This window comes from Sminthopsis crassicaudata, chromosome 4, assembly GCF_048593235.1.
Source record: "Sminthopsis crassicaudata isolate SCR6 chromosome 4, ASM4859323v1, whole genome shotgun sequence".
NCBI classification, from domain to species: Eukaryota; Metazoa; Chordata; class Mammalia; order Dasyuromorphia; family Dasyuridae; genus Sminthopsis; species Sminthopsis crassicaudata.
In genome coordinates this window covers 326,195,046-326,215,731 of record NC_133620.1, presented here as the reverse complement: position 1 = coordinate 326,215,731, position 20,686 = coordinate 326,195,046, and the positions used below count along the sequence as shown (strand labels likewise).

Sequence of the window (20,686 nt, the reverse complement as noted above, 5' to 3'; positions counted from 1 at the left end):
TCTCCTTCCTACTCAGTCATATATTGCAATGGCCTCTTAGCAGATCTTCCTTCATCTAGTCTCTTTCCTCTAATCCATATTTTACGTTTCTATTTAGTGAGATAAGAGTCTTCCCTACTCACCTATCTGGCCTTGTCATTCCTCTATGGAAAAATATTCAGTGACTTCCTACTGTCTTCTAAATAAACTTATAATGTTTGGTATGGTCATAGAGCCTCCATCTGTATCTCTATCCTTGCCATATGGGATGATGAAAGTGGGAAGGGAACAAGCATTTATTAAGTACCTGCTAGATATCAGGCACAAAATAAAGTGCTTTACAAATATTATTTCATTTAATCCTCACAACAACCTTGGGAGGTAGATATTATGAATATCCTCATTTTATAAATGAGGATACTGAGGCAGGCAGAGGTTAATTGATTTGCCCAGAGTCATACAATTAGTCAGTATTTAAGGACAGATTTGACTCTAAGTCCAGCATTAAATATACTACATCATCTACCTGTCTACCTGATTATTTTTTTTTTCCTTGAAAGGCATTTTAAAACAGTCCTTGAAACTTAATTGGCCCAAGAGACTAAGGCTTCCTGATACTGATACAGCTTCCTGTTTGCCTGATTCTAAAAGTAAAAAAAAAAAAAAAAAAAAAGAGAGAGAGATAAAAAAAGAAAGAAAACCTAAACCATGAGTTCTGACTAGTCTCTGAGGCTTCTGAGCAGCAAACCAGTGCTTCTGACAATATTACCAATACTGGCATTAGAAAGCTGTATTCTACTGAATCAGTGTCAAATCCTTGGTAAACATCCTTTCTCTAGCTAAATAAATGTCCTTTTGTCAGTTTTTAGATGGACTCTGAATATATAATCTTATTCTAGTCTTGAACTGAAGAAATTAGACAGACGTGGTCAGCCCTGACCCCACTACATTTGACCTATATTCAAGGATCTGTAAAAACTCATAGGATTCGATCATGGAAGTAGCTCAACAACTCAACACTCCAATTCACTTGCATATAGGGAAAGTGGGGATGGGGATGATGGGGTAGAAATAACTTACTCAACTAGTAAAGAATAGATCCAAGATGATAGGATCATAGATTTAGATCACAGGTGTGAACTCAGATCATCCTGTGCTCTTTCTACTTTAGCACCACTTCTAGTACTAATCATCCTCCTTTCCAATCTTATCATATTACTCTCTTGCATGCATATTATACTCTAGTCAAACTGGTTTTCTTTGTTCCTAAACATGCTATGAGCTTCCTTTATAACTCTAAGCATAATGTTCTCTAAACCTAGAACATCTCCCTCCTCCTTTTTGTTTGTTGAATTCCTACCCATCTTTTGAGTATTACCGTCTTCATGAACATCTCCCTAATGCCTAATTTTTGATAATGATCTTCTCCCAAAGACATCCCATAACAATACATTGCACTTCTTTAACAGATTTAGCATGGAGTATCATATATTATACTTGTCTATACTGTTCCTTTATTGGACATTAAGTTTCGCAGGACTATTTCTTCTTTAAATTTTGTATTTCCTCTAGAACAGAGCTCTTCACATGGTATTAAAAACTCTTAAAGAACATAGTTTGAGGTTCTTTTGATTTTTTTTAATTTTTAAATTAAAGCTTTTATTTTCAAAATATATACATAGCTAATTTTCAACATTCATCTTTGCAAAACCTCATATTCCAATTTTTTTTCCTTCTCTTCCCCCCACACCCTCTCCTAGATGGCAAGTAATCCAATATATTTAAATAAGGACAATTCTTCTATATATTCTTCTATAATTATCATTCTGTGCAAGGAAAATCAGATTAAAAAGAGAGAAAAATGAGAAAGAAAACAAAATGAAAGCAAACAACAACAAAAGTGAAAATACTATGTTGTGATCCATACTCAGTCCCCACAGTCCTTTCTCTGAGTGCATATGGCTCTCTCCATCACAAGACCATTGGAACTGGCCAAACTCACCTCATTATTGAAAAAAGTCAAATCCATCACAGTTGATATGAAAATCATTGATGTACGATGACAATTATTGTTCTTTAAGAATGATCAAGAGGATGATTTCAGAGAGGTCTGGAGAGACTTATATGAACTGATGCTAACTGAAATGAATAGAACCAGGAGAACATTGTACATAGCTACAATAAGATTATACCATCTGAAATCATCCTCCTGATCATTTCTTCAGAACAATAATATTCCATAACATTCATATACTATAACTTATTCAGCCATTCTCCAACTGATGGGTGGAATCCACTCAGTTTCCAATTTCTTGCCATGACAAAAAGAGCTGTTACAAACATTTTTGTACTTGTGGGTCCTTTCCCCTTTTTTTATGATCTCTTTGGGATACAAGCCCAATAGTGAGACTGTTGGATCAAAGGTATGCACATTTTGATAGCCCTTTGGGCATAGTTCCAATTGTTCTCTAGAATGACTGGATCACTTCACAACTTCTAATTTGCTTATAATATCACTCTTTATGTCTAAATCAAGAGCCGATTTTGACCTTACCTTGATCTAAGGTGTTAGGTATGAGTCAATACCTAGTTTCTGCCATACTATTTTCCAATTTTCCCGACAATTTTTGTCAAATAATGAGTTCTTATCCCAGAAGCTAGAGTCTTTGGTTTTATCAAACACTACATAACTATAATCATTAACTATTGTATCTTGTGAATCTAACTTATTCCACTGATTGACTACTCTAGTTCTTAGCCAATACCAAATGGTTTTGATGACCACTGCTTTATAATATAGTTTTAGGTCTGGTACAGCTAGGTCACCTTCATTTGCATTGTTTTCATTAATTCCCTTGAAATTCTTAACCTTTTGTCTTCCAGATGAACTTTGTTATTATTTTTTCTAGCTCTGTAAAAGAATTTCTTGGTACTTCAATTGGTATGGTGCTGAATAAGTAGATTAACTTAGAGAGTAAAAAAAATAGTTTTTGAATGAATAACGTTGGGTATGAATTTATTGATCCAAGACAATTCCAAAGGACTCATGATGGAAAACATTATACACATTCCAAGAAAGAACTAATGGAGTCAAACTGCTGATCTAAACATACTATCTGTGTATTGATTTGTTTTTCTTTTTTGGTCTGTTTCTTCTTTCCCAACATAACTAATATGGAAATGTTTTACATGATTGCACATAAATAATATATCAAATTGCTTGGGGAGGGGGAGGAGAAGGAAGGGGGAGAATTTTGGAATTCAAAAATTTTTTTAAATGAATGTTAAAAATTGCTTTTAAATATAATTGGGGAAAAATAATATTTTTTAAAAGCCATGTAGAAAGAACATTGAACTTTAATTAGGAAACTTACAGTCTAGTTCTAACTCTATTACCAGTTCCCTCAGCCTCAGTTTTCTCAATTCAACTAAACATTTGTTATTGTAATACTGTTTCAGTATTCCCTCTAACTCATACTCTCACACTTGCAGGTGGCGTTCTTAGAGGGCAGATGCTATCTCAGGTTATAGAACCTGTCAGTATCTATCTCTAAAACTAGGTCATGACTACCACACTCACTTGTGAACTTTCCCTTACAGGAAGGCAATAAGCACAATTAGCTCAAAACAAAGGAATTTACTAATATGGCATAGGAAGAACAGTAGAAAATTAAACATCCCTGCTATATACTTGGGGTGACCTTGTTACAAACACATGTAGCATTTGTGGAAAGAGTAGCCAAAAACTTAAGAGTATGAGAACAGTAAGGTATATAGCTGGGGAAAACACTCACTCCTCTAGTACTATTTATTGCTGGATCTCAAAGTCCTTTCTTTCCTTGTGCAACCTTCTGTATAGTGGAACTTTCAATGTCCTGAGCTGGCTCTCTAAATTCCAAATCCTACTTTGTTCTCTGCTACCAGGGGTCACTCCTCGAAGATGTTCCTGATCTTAAATAGTTATCTTTTTTTAATTTGGTTCTATCTGGGGAGAGAGAGAGAGAGAGAGAGAGAGAGAGAGAGAGAGAGAGAGAGAGAGAGAGAGAGAGAGAGAGAGAGAGAGAGAGAGAGAGAGAGAGAGAGAGAGAGAGAGAGAGAGAGAGAGAGAGAGAGAGAGAGAGAGAGAGAGAGAGAGAGAGAGAGAGAGAGAGAGAGAGAGAGAGAGAGAGAGAGAGTGTATGTGTGTGTGTGTGTGTGGAGACTGGGAAGTAAGTGCTGCCTTTTGCCTGGATTCTCTCAAACTGCTTGCTAGATACAGTGTCTTTTTCTGATTAAGTAACTACATTGCTAGCCACCATGGGTGATTGGTGTAGGTGGAAAGAGCTTTCCTTCTCTTCCAAGAGATGAAGAGCTGTGTTCCCTTATAACTGCGGGTTCTCTTCAAATGACTCAAAACCATTGGATTGTATTTTCTAAGGGTCACTGGGGAGGTGGAGAGGGAAGGAAGATGGCCAATGATTATTTGTTTCCTTCTGACTCAGAGAACAAGTGTTATTTGTTTGCTTGTTTTTTTCTTTCTTTCCCCCTTTTGATCTGATTTTTCTTGCTCAGCATGACAAATGTGGAAATATGTTTAGAAGAATCGCACAAGTTTAACTTATATAGGATTGCTTGCTGTCTAGGGGAGAGGAGAAAAAAATTGAATACAAGGTTTGAAAAGGTGAGTGTTGAAAATTAACTTCATATGTATTTGAAAAAATAAAATACTATTTTAAAAAATTTAAAAATCAAATCACTGTTCATTAAAAAAAAAGAAAGAAGACAGAAATAACTATACCCAGAGAAGGAACACTGGGAAGCGAATGTAAATTGTTAGCACTATTGTCTATCTACCCAGGTTACTTATACCTTCGGAAGCTAATACTTATTGTGCAACAAGAAAATGGTATTTACACACATATATTGTATCTAGGTTATATTGTAACACATGTAAAATGTATGGGATTACCTGCCATGGGGGGGGGGGGAGGGAGTGAAGGGAGGGAGGGGATAATTTGGAAAAATGAATAAATGAACGAATAAATAAATAAATAAATAAATAAATAAATAAATAAATAAATAAATAAAATGGGAAAAAAAAAGAAAGAAAAAGTTTAATAAGGTATTAACACCTACTTATAAAGCAACACATCCTTATATATGATTAAATTCTCTGACTGATATGGCTGAATTAGATGGGATGTGGGAGATCCAATCTTTATCCCCTCTTACATTATAAAATAGTATTGAGATCAATTCTGATAGATGTGACTCTTTTCAACAGTGAATTGATTTAGGCCAATCCCAATAGACTTGTGATGGAGAGAACCATCTGCATCCAAAGAGAGAACTATGGGGACTGAATGTGGATCATGACATAGTATTTTCACCTTTTTTTGTTGTTGTTTGCTTATTTTTTTGTTTTTCTTCTCCTTTTTTTCCCCCTTTTGATCTGATTTTTCCTGGGCAGCATGATAATTGTGGAAATTTGTATAGGAGAATTGTACATGTTTAACATATGACTTGCTATCTAGGGAAGGAGATGAAAAGAAGGGAGAAAAACTGAAATATGAAGTTTTTCAAGGGTGAATGTTAAAAACTATCTTTGCATATATTTTGAAGATAAAAAGCTATTATTTACAAAAATAAAATAAAATAGTATTAAATTAGATAATTTACAAGATCTCTTCCAAATTCTAGACTCAATTCTATGATACTAGTGATTTCTAATGAAAACTTTCAATATGGTAAAAAGGGATTCTGAGGAGTCAATCATAGTAGTTAATATTTATGTATACTCTAAGGCTTGCAAAGCACTGTATTTACATCATCTTATTTGAATTATCACAACAACTCTATGAGGTAGGTTTTATTTAATCATTTTTAGTGATGTCCAACTCTTCATGATTCCCTTTAGAGTTTTCTTAGCAAATGTACTGAAATACCATTTTATTATACTCATAATAACCCGATGAGGTGTGTACTAGAGGAAATATTAACTCCATTTTACAAACAAAGAAATGAAGCCTCAGAGAGATTTGACTTACTATAGGCTAAGTCATTCTGAGAGGCAGAATTTGAACAAGTGACCAAATCCAACATTCTATTCATTGTGCTATGAGGCCAAATGATATAATCACTGGAGAGAAAGAGATCAAAGAATACCTGCAAGAAACTTAAAATAACACTAGATAGTAAATTTTATTTAGTTGTCTTGAAAATGTTCAACAAAATAGCTATGAAATAAAAAGAATTGAACTACATTTCTAATATTACCAATTCTAAAATCTATGATTCTTTACTCACCCAGAGTTAGAACTATGGGAGGGCAATAACCACTATTCTAATATTCATAACAGAAAAGTCATGAGGACATAAGAGAGATAAAAGAAGTTGTTATTTGAGAATAAAGGCTAAGTGAGAGTGACCTGAAGCTGTATAGCAGTAGAAGGGCTCCTATAGAGTGAAATGAGGCTATTAATGAACTGTGAGATTAACTCTGGGAAAGAAAAAAACAAAAACCAGTGAATGCTCTAATGGAAAGCAGGAAAGTAATTTGAAAGGACATTGTATCTCATGTTCATAAAGGTTTTTCACCCCCTTCAAATAATAAATGCCCTCCCTACCCCCTTCCAAGAATCCTTACCACGGAAATTGGGTTGGTAGGGGCCGTGGTGACCGAGATGCCATTTGCCTGTTGGAAAACAAGAAAGGTGATCAGCATGATTTCCTGTTCACAATCTCACTTCTTTTGGAAAGCTGAGAAAACACACTGTCCTTCATTAACTTTTTATTTTAAAAAGGGGAACCAAAAGGTACTAAAAGGAGCTGTGCTAAGCAAGTCCTTCCCTCTAATAAACATAAGCCAGTATCACTGGGAAACAAGAACAAACGGCACAACTAAACAAACAAACAGGAAAGAGAATGGAGAAAGGAAGGTCAGCTACTGGGAAATCTAAAGAATTCAGGGGACTGAAAAGGCTGCCTCTGCCCTCCCTTTAGAGAGGATTGAGAGGGACAGAGGAACAAGTTGTCTATTCCTTCTTCCTCCCTATCCCCAGTCCATCTTCTTTATAAAACTAAATTTATATGAATTATTGAAGAAGGAATATATTCCCACACACTTTGTTATCAAGGACACCTGCATTCCTGCCTGCCTCATGAACCTCCCCTTTTGCCACACATTAAATATGGCTAAAATGAGAAGGAAAAGAGAGAGCAAAAGAAAAAATCCACAAAGGTATTTTATTTCCTTCACACCTGCTATATTCCCATACTGCAAAGTGGTTTGGAATTCTCAAGGACTACACAGAAATCCAGAACATGAAGGTGGGGGCAGACCAGGCCCTGGAGGGGCACTAAAGTAGAAGGATTTTTCTTGTCTGACACAATGAAATAAATAGTACACTTCAACTTGATTTCCCTTAAAATCATTTCATGGTAAACTGGAAGGATTTTTTTATTGAAGGTAGGTAGGGTTATTTTGAGTAGTGCATTCTGCTCCTTTTCTAATCAAAACAGATCTCTAGTTTACCAGAAGAAACTTAAGATAGCAAATAGCACACCCAGCATGAAGACTCAAAGCATTTGGTTTTGTTGGCATAATCTCTCTACCCATGAAGTCTGTTTAGGGGGAATAGCAGGAAACCCACTGGATCTGGCTCTCTGAAATTGAAAACAACAGTTTCCCTAGCAGCACTAACACCCTGATGATGCTGTGGAGATTTTCATATTTTAAGAAGATGAAAAAGGAAAGAAAGGAAAAAATTTATTAGACTCAAAGCCCCATTAAATCCATTTTACTTATACAAGTAAAAGGCAAAATAAAACTGGCTTGAGCTAGGTGAAGAGACAGGAAGGGAGGAAGGGAACAAGCATTCATTTCACAACTACTATGTGCTAAATGCTGTGTTAAACTCTTTAAGACATTATCTCATTTGATCCTCACAATAACTTTGTGAAGTGATGCTATTATTATCACCAATTTACAGTGGAGGAAACTGAGGCAGTCAGAGATTAAGTGACTTGACTAGGACCACAAAGCCAGGAAGTGTCTGGGCTGTTATTTTAAACTCAAGTTTTCCTGACTCTAAATCTGGTGCTCTACCTGCTATCCTACCTAGCTGCCAAGATGACAAGGAGTAACCTCATATGGAAAATGCAGAGGGATGTTAGCATGCCAGCTTTAATTCAATTCAATTCAACAGGCATTTATTAAGTGAGCACTAGAAATACAAAGGAGAAAACCAAACAGTCCTGGCCCTCAAGAGTCTCTTGGGAAAATACAAAATATATGAAAAGTAACACAGCTCAGAGCACCTAATGTCACAGTGGACAGAGTTCTTGACCTGGAATTTGGACGACTCATAAAATTCCTGAGTTGAAATCCAGCTTCAGGTAATTGTGTAATCCTGGGCAAGTCATTTCATTCTATTTGCCTTAGTTCTCATCCCTTTGAAATATACTAGTAGAACTGCCTAATAACAAAGTAGATGGGGAAAGGAAACAATTTTCTTTTAAATCTTCCCTTTGAGGACTCAAAGTATGTGATAGCACAAAAAAGGTTTTCATTCCAGTGACCTTTAATAATTTAGAAGACAACTTTAAAATTCCCCCCTTCTGTTTTAAATATCTTGGAAGCAGAGACTGGACCTGTTTAACTTAGCAATGATCTGCACTGGAAGAGCCTTGCTTACCTTGATCTGTTCACTTCCAGCACTAAAGTGTTGTAAGCCTAATATATTTAATTTAAATGAGCTGGAGAAGAAATGGCAAACAGCTTTAGTGTCTTTGCCAAGAAAACCCCAATGGGGTCAGGAGGAGTTGGATACAACTGAACAACAAGTGCAGCCTAATTTTAAGAACTCAGAATCAGGAAAGGATTTGTTTAGGAGATGGTAGTTGAGTTACCCAGTGTGAGAGATTCTATGGATTCCCCAGTAGGGATTCTATGAGGGAGAGTTAAGGACAGAAAAAGTTCATTCTATAAGTGAAATTTGTAGTATTACCTATCATTCCTGTGATGTAACCAGCTTCTTGGAGCACCTGGGCTAAGGTGGTCTCATTGAGTGGAAGGCCTCCTACTGAGCTGATGGCAAAGTTGTGTGTAACTCCATTTCGGACCCCAAGCCTTCCAGTAAGCAGGCTGGCCCTGGATGGGGAGCAGGTAGAGGCCGGTGCATGAAAATCCACAAACCTAAGAAGGAAAGAAACCGTGGGAGAAAACTAAAAAACATGGAATTAATGCCCAAAAAAAGGAAATTCATTTCAAAGAATTATAGGTCTGGAAAGAACCTTACAAATCATTTAGTCCAACTGCCTCACTTAACAAGAACCCAGAGGCAAAGGTCAGGGCCCTTGGGTCATGGCTCCAGTGAAATTTAGAAGGTACTGATAGCTCCTACATTTTAACAGAAGTACAAGCAACTGGGCTCAGCACCTGGTTAACAATAACAATTTGTAAAAATAGAAAGCCACTCTTCTCCCCAACAGTAGTATTCCTATAAATAGATCTTAAGGTGTCCACAGATTTTTATTTCCCTTCTTATCGGCAACATTCTGGGGTCTTAGCTCCTTGCATCCCATGCTGTCTTCTCTCCTCCATCCTGCAATTGAACTGAAGCTTCTGAGGGCAGGGACTGTGTCACATCTTGGAGTTCCCCATACCCAATACACAATACTTTGTGCATAATGCTTAATAGATATGTGTTGAATGGAATAACTGATCTACAAACAGTCCTCAATTAAGCTTGTAAATAAGGATATGATGTAGTGGAAAGAATACCGGAATTGGAGTTGGAAGAGTTCAGTACCAATATGGCTGGACTCTCCAAATGACCTTGGATAAATCACTTAACTTGTCTAGATCTAATTTCTTCATGTGAAAAAAATAAAGCTGTTTTCCTATATGCTTTTTATCATCCCTTCCAGTTTTGACATTTTATAAGACAGAAAACTTTTAATCAATCAGTTTTATATCCTTCCCTTTCAGAAGCTGTGGTTAAATTGCTAAATGAACCAATCTCATTTCACCTCTTCTTACCATCCCACAGTAGATGGGGGAGGTAAGTAATAAAGCAACAAAGAGGCTTTATTATTTGGAAAATGTTCTTTTCCAAGTCAACATGGGCAGGCTGTGACCAACTGAAAGAACGAACAAAGGCTTTTAATTAAAGGCTAGAAATAGAATGTAAAACAAGACAAATATATGAAGCCAATTATTACAGTGGAACAGCTAATAGAAAAACCAATGCACTTTAAAACACAGACACCAACCAAAGTAATCTGAGATCAAATAAATTAAACATATTAAATTTATAGCAGTTTAGTGTTGGAAGTGTTGGGATCAACAAGGTAAGTGAGGTCCATCCAATGCATTGCTCAGTTAAATAGACCCTGTCTGTTTACAAAAGATTTTTAAAAAGAAGAGAATTTTCAAGTTCTCTTTTAAATTTTTTTTCTTTTTTTAAATGTAGTTTGTTTTTATTATTATAACTTTTTATTGACAGAACATATGCACGGGTAATTTTTTACAACATTATCCTTGCACACACTTCTGTTCTGACTTTTCCCTTCCCTCCCCTAGATGTCAGGAAGTCTTATACATGTTAAATATGTTATGGTATATCCTATATATATGTGTGCAGAACTGTACAGTTCTCTTGTTGCACAAGAAGAATTGGATTCAGAAGGTAAAAATAACCTGGGAAGAAAAACAAAAATGCAAGTAATCCACATTCATTTCCCCGTGTTCCTTCTCTGGGTGTAGCTCATTCTGATCATCATTGATCAATTAGAACTGAATTAGATCTTCTCTTTGTCCAAGATATCCACTTCCATCAGAATACAACCTCATACAGTATCGTTGTTGAAGTGTATAGTGATCTCCTAGTTCTGCTCATTTCACTCAGCATCAGTTGATGTAATTCTCTCCAAGCCTCTCTGTATTTCTCCTGTTGGTCATTTCTTACAGAGCAATAATATTCCATAACATTCATATACCACAATTTACCCAACCATTCTCCAATTGATGGACATCCATAAATTTTCCAGTTTCTAGCCACTACAAAAAGAGCTGCCACAAACATTTTGGCACATGTGGGTCCCTTTCCCCACTTTAGTATTTCTTTGGGATATAAGCCCAGTAGTAGCACTGCTGGATCAAAGGGTATGCACAGTTTGACAACTTTTTGGGCATAGTTCCAAATTACTCTCCAGAATGGCTGGATTCTTTCACAACTCCACCAACAATGTATTAGTGTCCCAGTTTTCCCACATCCCCTCCAACATTCATCATTATTTGTTCCTGTCATCTCAGCTAATCTAACAGGTGTGTAGTGGTATCTCAGAGTTGCCTTATTTTGACTACCATCATTTATCTCATGGTTTAAGGAGCTATAGAAGCTAAGTGATACAAAAAGTCTGTACTATTATTGTACTCTTACTTCTTCTGTATTTTAGCTAGAAGTAAAACCCCATTTTGAATAGAGTAAACTTTTATACTAAGTACAACTTACTATAATACCTTTTTCTTATTTTTTCTTTTCCTGAGGCTGGGGTTAAGTGACTTGCCCAGGGTCACACAGCTAGGAAGTATTAAGTGTCTGAGACCAAATTTGAACTCGAGTCCTCCTGAATTCAAGGCTGGTGCTCTATCCACTGCGCCACCTACCTGCCCCTATCTTTTTCTTATTATTAGCAGTTTTCTCTGAAGTACTGTAGTCTTGCAAATGTACTTAACAAAAATGCCACAAGATTTTTTTTTCATTGTAACTTTTGTAAATATTTTGCTTTACCCCAACTAACTTGAATAATTAAAGTCTTTGATGAAGTCAATCAATATTTATTAGTATCCAGCTTGAGCAGACAGTCCATCCTGAGAGAACCACCACTTCCCAAAGTCACTGACAATATCATTCTTAGGTTCATTGTGGAAATCATAGGTTTTCCTCCAAACAACAGGCAACTATATCTGAAACTGTGGTGGATCAGAGATCAATATGGGGAAGATAAAAATTGTCCATGGGTTAAGTTCCTGTCTTTAGACAATTAACATTCAAAAAAGATTGTTCATAAGCTCAGGCATGTATCACCTGGCCAACTTGTACTTACAAATCTATAAGAGTGTTTGAAGAACACAGAGGCTCATTGATAGAAACTGATTTAGAAATGGGGCATTTTCAATTTATATAAGAATGTATATGTATATTTCATATATGTATATGCATATGCATGTTATAGAATATCAAATTGCAGTCAAAGAAATCCTGCAGTCCTCAAACGAATACTTACATTTCTACTTATATTAGTGTGGAAAAGGCAAGTGTAGGGCCAAAAGAAACTTTACAGGCCCAAAGGATTTTCTTCTTCTGGAAGTACCCATTTTGATTAAGAGTGGTATTTGGCCTCCAAGCTCCCTAATAGGAATTAATCTCTTAATTAATGAGTCACATCTTTTAATAAATCTTACAGGAATATAAGGGAGTGGGGATTTCATTAAAGAAGGTTAAGGATGTAAAGATTATCTGTTTTATGTTGAGTGATCACCTCCATTCCTTGATTGAATAACAGCTCTCCCTCATCCATTTCTATAAAATGTACCTGATTTAATTGTCTTCTCATTCTTTATGGTGAAACCATAAATACATAATATTTTAAAATTAATTTTGCAGTATGATTTATGGGCATTGGCCTAAACTTATTCATATTAGACTGCTTCCTAGTATTGCCAATTATTCTTGTCAAATGGAGATTCCTTCATCAAGTATTAAATTTTCTCACTTTGAGAATATACTGGTGCAAACCAACAAATGCCTTTGAAAGTGATAAGTCTAACTTGGGTGATTTCTACAACTAATGGTTTGTTTCAGACAAAATCCCTGTCAATAAAGAAAAAGCAAAAAGTAATGCTTAGAATGGGTTGATATTTTCAATTCAGAAAATAATCTGAGAGGCTACAGAGCATAGGCAATGGAGAACTAGACTTATAGTCATGATGAAATGTTCTGACACTTACAAATTATAATTTTGCAAGTCACTTAACTTTCTGAACCTTGATTTCTCCATTTGTAAATATAGCCATGATAAAACTTTCAATACCTACCTCACAAGCTTGATGTGAGATGTTTTGTAAAAAGCCACTTACAAATTTTCATAAAATTCACAAATATGAAGTGAGATGCTTCATATTAAGCTATCTGCAAATTTTAAAATATTATATTATGGAAGAAATATTCCATGCTCTGCATTTTGGACACAAATCTACCAGGACAAATTAATTAAATTTTTAGGAAAAATTAGCATTTAGGAAAAAAATATTTAAAAGGATGCAAATTTATCCTCTCTTTAAAAATCTCTCTATCCCTTTTCCACATACAATTTGTGAATAAAATCAATATTTTATAATCAAGATTTAATAGGAGGATGAAGACTAGGCAATAATTTTGATTTAATAAACAAAATAATAGTCACTTTACTGTCAGGGGACCCTAAAAGAGGAGATCCTCTGGGGAAACAGAATGTTGCTCTCATATCTCCCTATATTTTTTAATTTTTAAAGAGAACAGGATTCTTCCTTGAATTCTGATTTTGTTTCTTTTTTAAAATCGGTTAGGTCTTTGAAACAGATGCTAAAAAGATTTCAGGCTAGGCCAATGATCAAGTACCAACAAGATTCTCTATTTAGGTGAGATGAAAGACGAGACAAAACTATTTTTTAAAATATAATTTAAAAATATTTCTAAAAGAGGTAATTAGAGTAAGAAAAGGTTTGTATATTTCCAGAATTTAAATATCAGTTATTAATATTATCCAGTAGAATCATGTCCATAGACCCAATCTCAAATAGTACTTCTCCCATACATTCATGACCAGTTAAATTCTAGTCCTTAGTCTACATCTGCATATAACAAAGAATGAAAGACAATGTCTCTCTCTCAGCCTGTTTTTCTCTCTACAAAATAGTTAAAATAGCAGCTCATATTACAATTACGAGGTCTTTTTTTTTTTTTTAAGATGGCCTTAGTGAGATCTTCCAACAGTTCTAAGATGAAAGGGTAAGTAGGTTGCACAGTGGATAGAGTGCAGACCTGGAGTCTCATCTTCCTAAGTTCGAATCTAGCTTTAGACACTTATTGGCTGTGTGATTCTGAGAAAGTCACCCAATTCTGTTTGCCTCAATTTCCTCATCTGTAAAATGAGTGATAAAAGAAATGGCAAACATCTTTAATATCTTTGCCAAAAAAATCCCAAATGGGGTCACAAAAACTTGGACACAACTGAACAAGGGAATAGAGCAGAAAAGAAGAGCAAATACTGGCTCTAGAGTGAGAGAACCTAGGTCCTACATTAGCTCTACTAGTAACTCTATGTGTGTGGGAGGAGTGGGGGGGGGCACACACATGCATGCATGTGTGTAAGACAGGGAGACAGACTTTTAGTATTTTGTTCAAACTCTGAATCTCAGTTTCTTCCATAAAATGAATGGATTGGACTAAATGACCTTTATAATCCCCTCAAATTCTAGATCTTTGGATTCCACATCTTAGTGCTCTTTCCATTATGGATACGCTTTTAAGTTTTGACACTGTAAAGATAAATGAAATTAAGACACATGAGAGTTCTTGGAAGGGAAGATGCTATGCTTTATATTTTAATTCAACAAAAATCTATGAAGGGTTTAAGACACTGTGCTAAAAAGATAAAAATGAAAGTAGTTCCTGCCCCCAAGGAGTTTATATTTAACGGGATATGACTTTTTTTTAGTCTTTAGGCAAAGAAGGTCTCAAAGAGAACAGAAAATGACAAAAACTTTGAGGTATAATAGGATTTCTATCCTTCTTTCACTTATCCAAATGGAGAATTCTACTTCCTCTGCAACAATTGATGATATCACAGTGTAGTATGAATATTCTCAGTTCTATCCATGAAACTTAAAAATTGAAATCACACCTTGGCAGGTAAGATAAACTAAAACAATATGAAAATAACAGACTTTAATTTTGTGAGCGTAAGTCTAAATAACATCCATGAAAGTTTTTCTCTAATGTTTTATACTGGTATGGAGGTGGGGCTGGGTTGTTTCTTGAAGATGCTTATCAATAGAGCATGATCTTTAACAAAGAATACTTTCCACACTGGAAAGGCTTGAGTATGATCCAGCAACATTCAAGGAACAGTCTAAAAAAAAAAAAAATTCAGATTATATCATCTTGTATGTACAGTATGATGAATTCTGAGGATATAATAATTCTTAAAAACTATTTACTAGGGCATCTAGGTGGCACCAGTCCTGGAGAAAGAATAACATGAGTTTAAATCTGGCTTCAGATACTTACTAGCTGCATGACTGTGGGCAACTCATTTAACCCTGATTGCTTCAAAAAAAGAAAAAAAAAACAACTGCCTACCAAGTAAAATACTGGTTGTTTTATATTTCAAATGAACCTATTTTTAACATTTAGCAATGCTTTTGGACCATCCTTGAAGATAAAGGCAAAAGTTTTTGTTGAAAGGTAAAGGGGAAAAGCCATCCTGATGGCTTGATCCAAAGAAAGTAATATTGCTTTAAGCACTGAAGGCAAAATTGATATGATTCAGTGAACACAATATGCTATGAATAAAACCTTCCCACAAATGGGTCCAAAATTATGCTTTCCAATTAAGATTTTCCAGTTAGCATTTATAGTATATAACCAATGATAACCCAACCATCCTTGACACAAGACATAATAGAAATGTCCTCCTCTCGTTCTCTCCACTACCAGCTACATGCACAGGGAGGCTAAGTTAAATTATATAGGGTAAAGGATGTTGGAACTCGGCTCTAGTCTCAACTTCCAAGTGATTGATCAGACATGTAATTAAGAGTAGATCATGATAATTAGGACTAGAACGGACCTTTAAAATCACCAAGTCCAATTATCACATTTAACAGAAGATAAATCCAAGGCTCATAAAGGCAGTTATCTTGTTCTAGGTCTATAGAGAGCAAACAGTGAAACTGAAATTTGAACTCAGGTCTTCTGACTGCCAATCCAATGTTCTTTTCATTGTACACTTCACATTTCATATCTCTCCACAATTTGCCAAGGACCTCTAATTGTCAAATCCGAGGGTTTTCTCTCAATAGTCTTTCTCCTAGACCTCTTTGCAGTTCATTATCTTGATATTCCCTTCTTTCCAGTAAGATACCATTCTCTCTCCCCTCATTATCAGACTGCTTCTCAGTATCAGATCTTCCCCTGGGTCATCCATTCTAATTGTAGGTGTTCCTCAGAATTCCCTCCTAGGCCCTCCTCTCTTCTCCTCCACCAGGTGATCTCATCAGTTCCACGGACTTAATTACCATATCTATACTAATGTTTCTTCTAGACTACTTATCCTGCCCTCAATCTCAAACTGATCTCTAATCTTGCACCTCCAAATGCTTTTCAGACTTCTTGAAATGGCATCCAATGGACGTCTTAAATTCAATCAATATATCCAAAACTAAACTCCATATCTTTCTCTTTAAACATTCCATTGAATATGTTTATTAATGTGTAACATAAAGGTGAGCCATGACTACTGATTTTAGCCTCTGACCTCCCTCAAGTCATGTCTTACTAAGACTTACTAAGATGTAGCCAGAGCTACTCATAATAGAATACCCGTGAAGATGGAAAGTTTGGTATGTAGAAAGGAGTCCAGGAAGGCAGAGAAACAGGAAGGCTCCATGGAATATGAAGATGGAGCAACCTAAGGTAGGAAAAGAAACCTGAATTTTCTCCCCCCACTTCAAAGGAGGAAGTCATTGTTTCTCTATGCTTCCACTTCTTTATTCCTTCCCCATCTCTAAAGAAGACAAGAATAGAAAGAGGTAGAAAATCATCCTTGTGCTAGAAGATAAGAAGCAGTTAGGGTCACTAAATCCTGAGTCACCTTTAGAGGAAGAAGCAACATCCTCTGCCCTAGTACATATGACTTCTCCTTGTGTATTTATCTTTTCTTAAGCAAAAATGTCAATATGTTTTTAAAATGCAAGAATATGTAGTACAATTGGTGTTGTATTTGCCATTCTGTGCATTTGCTGACAGGAAGAAAATTATTAAATACTCCCAAATCAGTTTTTGGAATTTCATAAGCAAGCAAAATGGAATAAAGTCTGCTATTTCCCAAAAACTATAAATATTTGAGAATTGAGAAAGACTAGCAAAAATAAGTAATGACAGCAGTCCTAAAAGTATGTTTCATATACTTTTTATGACTTTTCTGTTCTCCCAGCTGTTTATCTTAGTTCAGATTTTTATTTCCTATCCTAAACTACTGCAATCACCACCAAATTAATCTGTTCCCAAATTCTCCCCAATCCAATCTATCCTCCATACAGATAACAAAATTAGGTTCCAAAAACACAGATTACATTAGATTACCATTCCCTATTCAAATGTATTCAATGGCTTCTAAGATTAAAAAAAAAAAAAAAAAAAAACAAACCTATGTCCTTCCTTCTCCTTGCCACACCTCATAGAAGTAAAATTTAGATGCCACTTTATAAATGAGCACTTTCCTGAACCCAGTCTCCCCGGGCTTTTAACATTTTCACCTCTTGAAATTACTTGGTTTTAATTATCTGTTTGTATATTTTATCTCCCCATTAGAACATAAATTCCTTACGTGAAAGAAGTATTTCCTTTAGCACAGTGGCTGGGGCATAGGAACATAATAACATAGCACAACATAATAGGTACTTTTAAAAATGCTTGTTAAATTTGATGGGATATCAATCATTTAATAAAAACAAAACAAAACAACTCAAAAATTGTCAGTTTGAGATAATCTAACACCAGTCAGCCACCTCTCTCAATTCCATCATGTGATCACTGCGGCATGAGCATTTTGTTAGAGAAAAAAATAAAGAGGTCAACAAAAGTATTGCATAAGGGCCCTCCTGTGGCCTCATTTTGGTCTTGGTTGAGAATATCTCAGAAGGAAACACTTGAACAGAATGAATAGCCCCAAGTAACTATGACTGTAAGTATTCTTATCAGTATTTATATGATAATATGTAAGCTGGTAACTTTTACCACCCTATTTTTGCAGATTAGAAAAAAAATGAAATAGAGATGGACCGACTTTCTCAGGCCTAGTTAGCTTATCAGCTACATAGATAAAAGTGAAATCCAGGAGTGACTGATGTTCAGATAGAGGTTATCAGCATTTGTTCCTAAGATAAAGTGATAATAGTTATTTAGAGCCAGCATTTAATGGATGGACTGGCTCATTTCAGGGCAACTTTCCAATAATGTTTATGACATTTAGACATTTACATATGACATTAGACACTTCCTAACTCTGTGACTCTGAGAAAGTCACTTAACCCTGTCTGCCTCAGTTTCCTCATCTGTAAAATGAGCTGGAGAAGGAAATGGCAAATCACTCCAGTGTCTTTGCTAAGAAAATCCCAAATGAGATTGTGAAGATTCAGACATGATTGAAATCACTCAACAACGTATGGGCCAAATGTGTGTTTGAGGGTATGCTATTGAATTGTTTATGTTAAAGAGGAGATAATTTTCATCATGAGATGGTATATATTAAATATGAGATGGTCAGTGATGATAGAATAGGTACCATGTAATTATTACAAATAGACTTGATCCTTATACCTCCAGAAATTCTTGATTAAACCTAGACCCGGTGTGAGACAACCGAAAAGGTGTCAAGAAAGAAGGATGGTTATCTTTGTTAAGACTCACCTCATCCCTTCTGAAGCCATCTTATCCAATTGTGGAGTGTCCTTCGTCTCTGCCCAGTTTGCTCCCAAGTCACCCCATCCCATATCATCAGCCAAAATGATTACAAAACTAGGCTTCTCAAGACCTGTATACCCATAGAAACGAAAATCCACAAAACAATAAAACAATCCTGTTAAACTTGCACCCAGCAGCAAAACTTTCAGGAAAAGTATCTCCATAGTTTTAAGAAGCTAGATTCATGTAATCAGGGGCAGAAAAATAGGTGGTACTATTCCAAGTCTTTCCTTTAGGTATCTGCTACTTGCCTTAATTACAAGAAAGTCCCTCAGGAGGCAGGGGAAAATCAGGAGCACCTAAAAACCAATTTCCCTTTGGGTTGTGACAACACCAAGAATGAAGTTAACAGATTGTGATTCTGGGAGGTGAGAAGTTAGGAAAGTTGGGAGCTCATAAGATGATGGCCTTACTTTTCCTGTCAGTGAATTTTATCATTCACCAAACATCTGGATGCACATATTACATTGACTTTGGGTATTTACATCTGGAATCCAGTTTTTCTTCTTCTTCTTCTTTTTTTTTTTTTTTTTAAACAGGGCATATAGTTCCAAGTGTTGTTAACCCCACATTCTTCTGAAGTTTCCGTATCACGGTCACTTGGAAAATGACTCAGCTATACAGTTATGAAAATAACAAACATGTTATTTTAACTCGAGGCTGGTCTCACATCTGCTTGGGGTGCCGCTCCCTATGAGATAAGTTCAGGCAGCTGCAGAGCACCTGGATGTTCTGGTGGATGCAGTGGACATTGAGGGAAGGTTCAAATTCCAGATGGTAGAGGGCTTCATTTCTTTTGCACGTTTTTCTGAAAACATACAAAGATACACCCATCACACACACATTAAAGAAGAAAAGTAAGAGTCAAAATTGCCAGCACAGCTGTGTTTTATTCAGTAAGTTGGGAAAGAATGACTTTTCCATGACAACAGATGTTTTCTTCCCTATTCAAATATTTAACCTGTACATCAGTTTCTCTGCCTCCAAAATAGTAATGATACCAATTCCAAATGACCTGATTAATAAGGACTGGAAAAAGCAATAATCTTTCAAAAACACATTGCCAGTCCTGAAGGAAAGGAGTAGAAAGAAAGGGAAATGATTTCACTATGATATTATTCTTTGAAATAATGATGCTATCATATTTGTCATGCAAATGTTCTTATTAATATGGAATAATAATAATAATAAACAACTAACATTTATACAACATTTTTAAGAATCATAAGCCTAGAACTAGAAGGATCCTTGGTAACAATCTAGTCTTAACTTCTCATTTTACAGATGAACCAAAAGGCCATAGGACATAAAATCACTTATCCAGGATCATACACCTTACATATACTGTAGCATTTGAAAAAAGGAATTGTGGTCTCTTTTAAATCTGACAAGGTTCCTTTAAGAAAGTATCTAAAGAGATGATAAAAAAAAAAAAAAAAAAACGAGATTATCATGAATCTGGGCTTAGGCAAGCATAGAAATTGCTAGAAAAAAAGTGGTCCTTTTTAACTAATTATAATTTAGTCTCCTTGAGAACAAAAATTAAGAAATCAGAGTGGGAAATGAAATCAGCATGAGGCCAATATATCCTTCATTCACAAGGTCAGTAAGGAGATCAGTGGGCAGAGGCATTGAGAAATATAAAAGACATTAATTTAAAATCAGACATTCAGGGAAGGACTGAGAAGAAGACAGAGCAGTTCAGAGTATAACAGTATAGATAATTCCATTCAATTAGAAGTAGCATTATGACAGATGCTATTTTAATTAGTGTTTGATGCTACAAAACAAATTAACTTAAACATTCACGGTCAGTCAACAAACATTAAGTACTTACAATGTACCAGAGGCTAAAAGCTGAGAATATCAAAAAAATGAATAAATAAAAAAATTTAAATTCCCCCAAAACACTATCTACTCTCAAGGAACTCTGAGTC

General features: G+C 35.5%; 2 protein-coding genes across 10 annotated transcripts in view; one reads left to right on the top strand and one right to left on the bottom strand.

The window, feature by feature from the left end:
• The window catches only part of ARSG (arylsulfatase G), a 203,685-nt gene that overhangs the window by 87,628 nt on the left and 95,371 nt on the right, over positions 1-20,686 (bottom strand). For 4 of the 9 annotated variants that reach the window (XM_074260594.1, XM_074260593.1, XM_074260597.1 and 1 more), the window contains exons 2-4: positions 18,696-19,557; positions 8,967-9,154; positions 6,605-6,652 (exon numbers count right to left, since the gene is read on the bottom strand). In XM_074260594.1, the coding sequence (XP_074116695.1) occupies positions 6,605-6,652; positions 8,967-9,154; positions 18,696-18,913 (454 nt within the window). In that variant the 5' untranslated portion in view covers positions 18,914-19,557. The remainder of the gene's footprint in view (positions 1-6,604; positions 6,653-8,966; positions 9,155-18,695; positions 19,558-20,686) is intronic. The other 5 variants (XM_074260599.1, XM_074260601.1, XM_074260602.1 and 2 more) reach the window with 3 other exon arrangements.
• Positions 14,876-20,686, top strand: part of SLC16A6 (solute carrier family 16 member 6) — a 94,842-nt gene continuing 89,031 nt past the window's right edge. The window contains exon 1 of the mRNA XM_074260592.1: positions 14,876-14,915. The gene's annotated coding sequence lies outside the window, so the exon portion shown is untranslated. The remainder of the gene's footprint in view (positions 14,916-20,686) is intronic.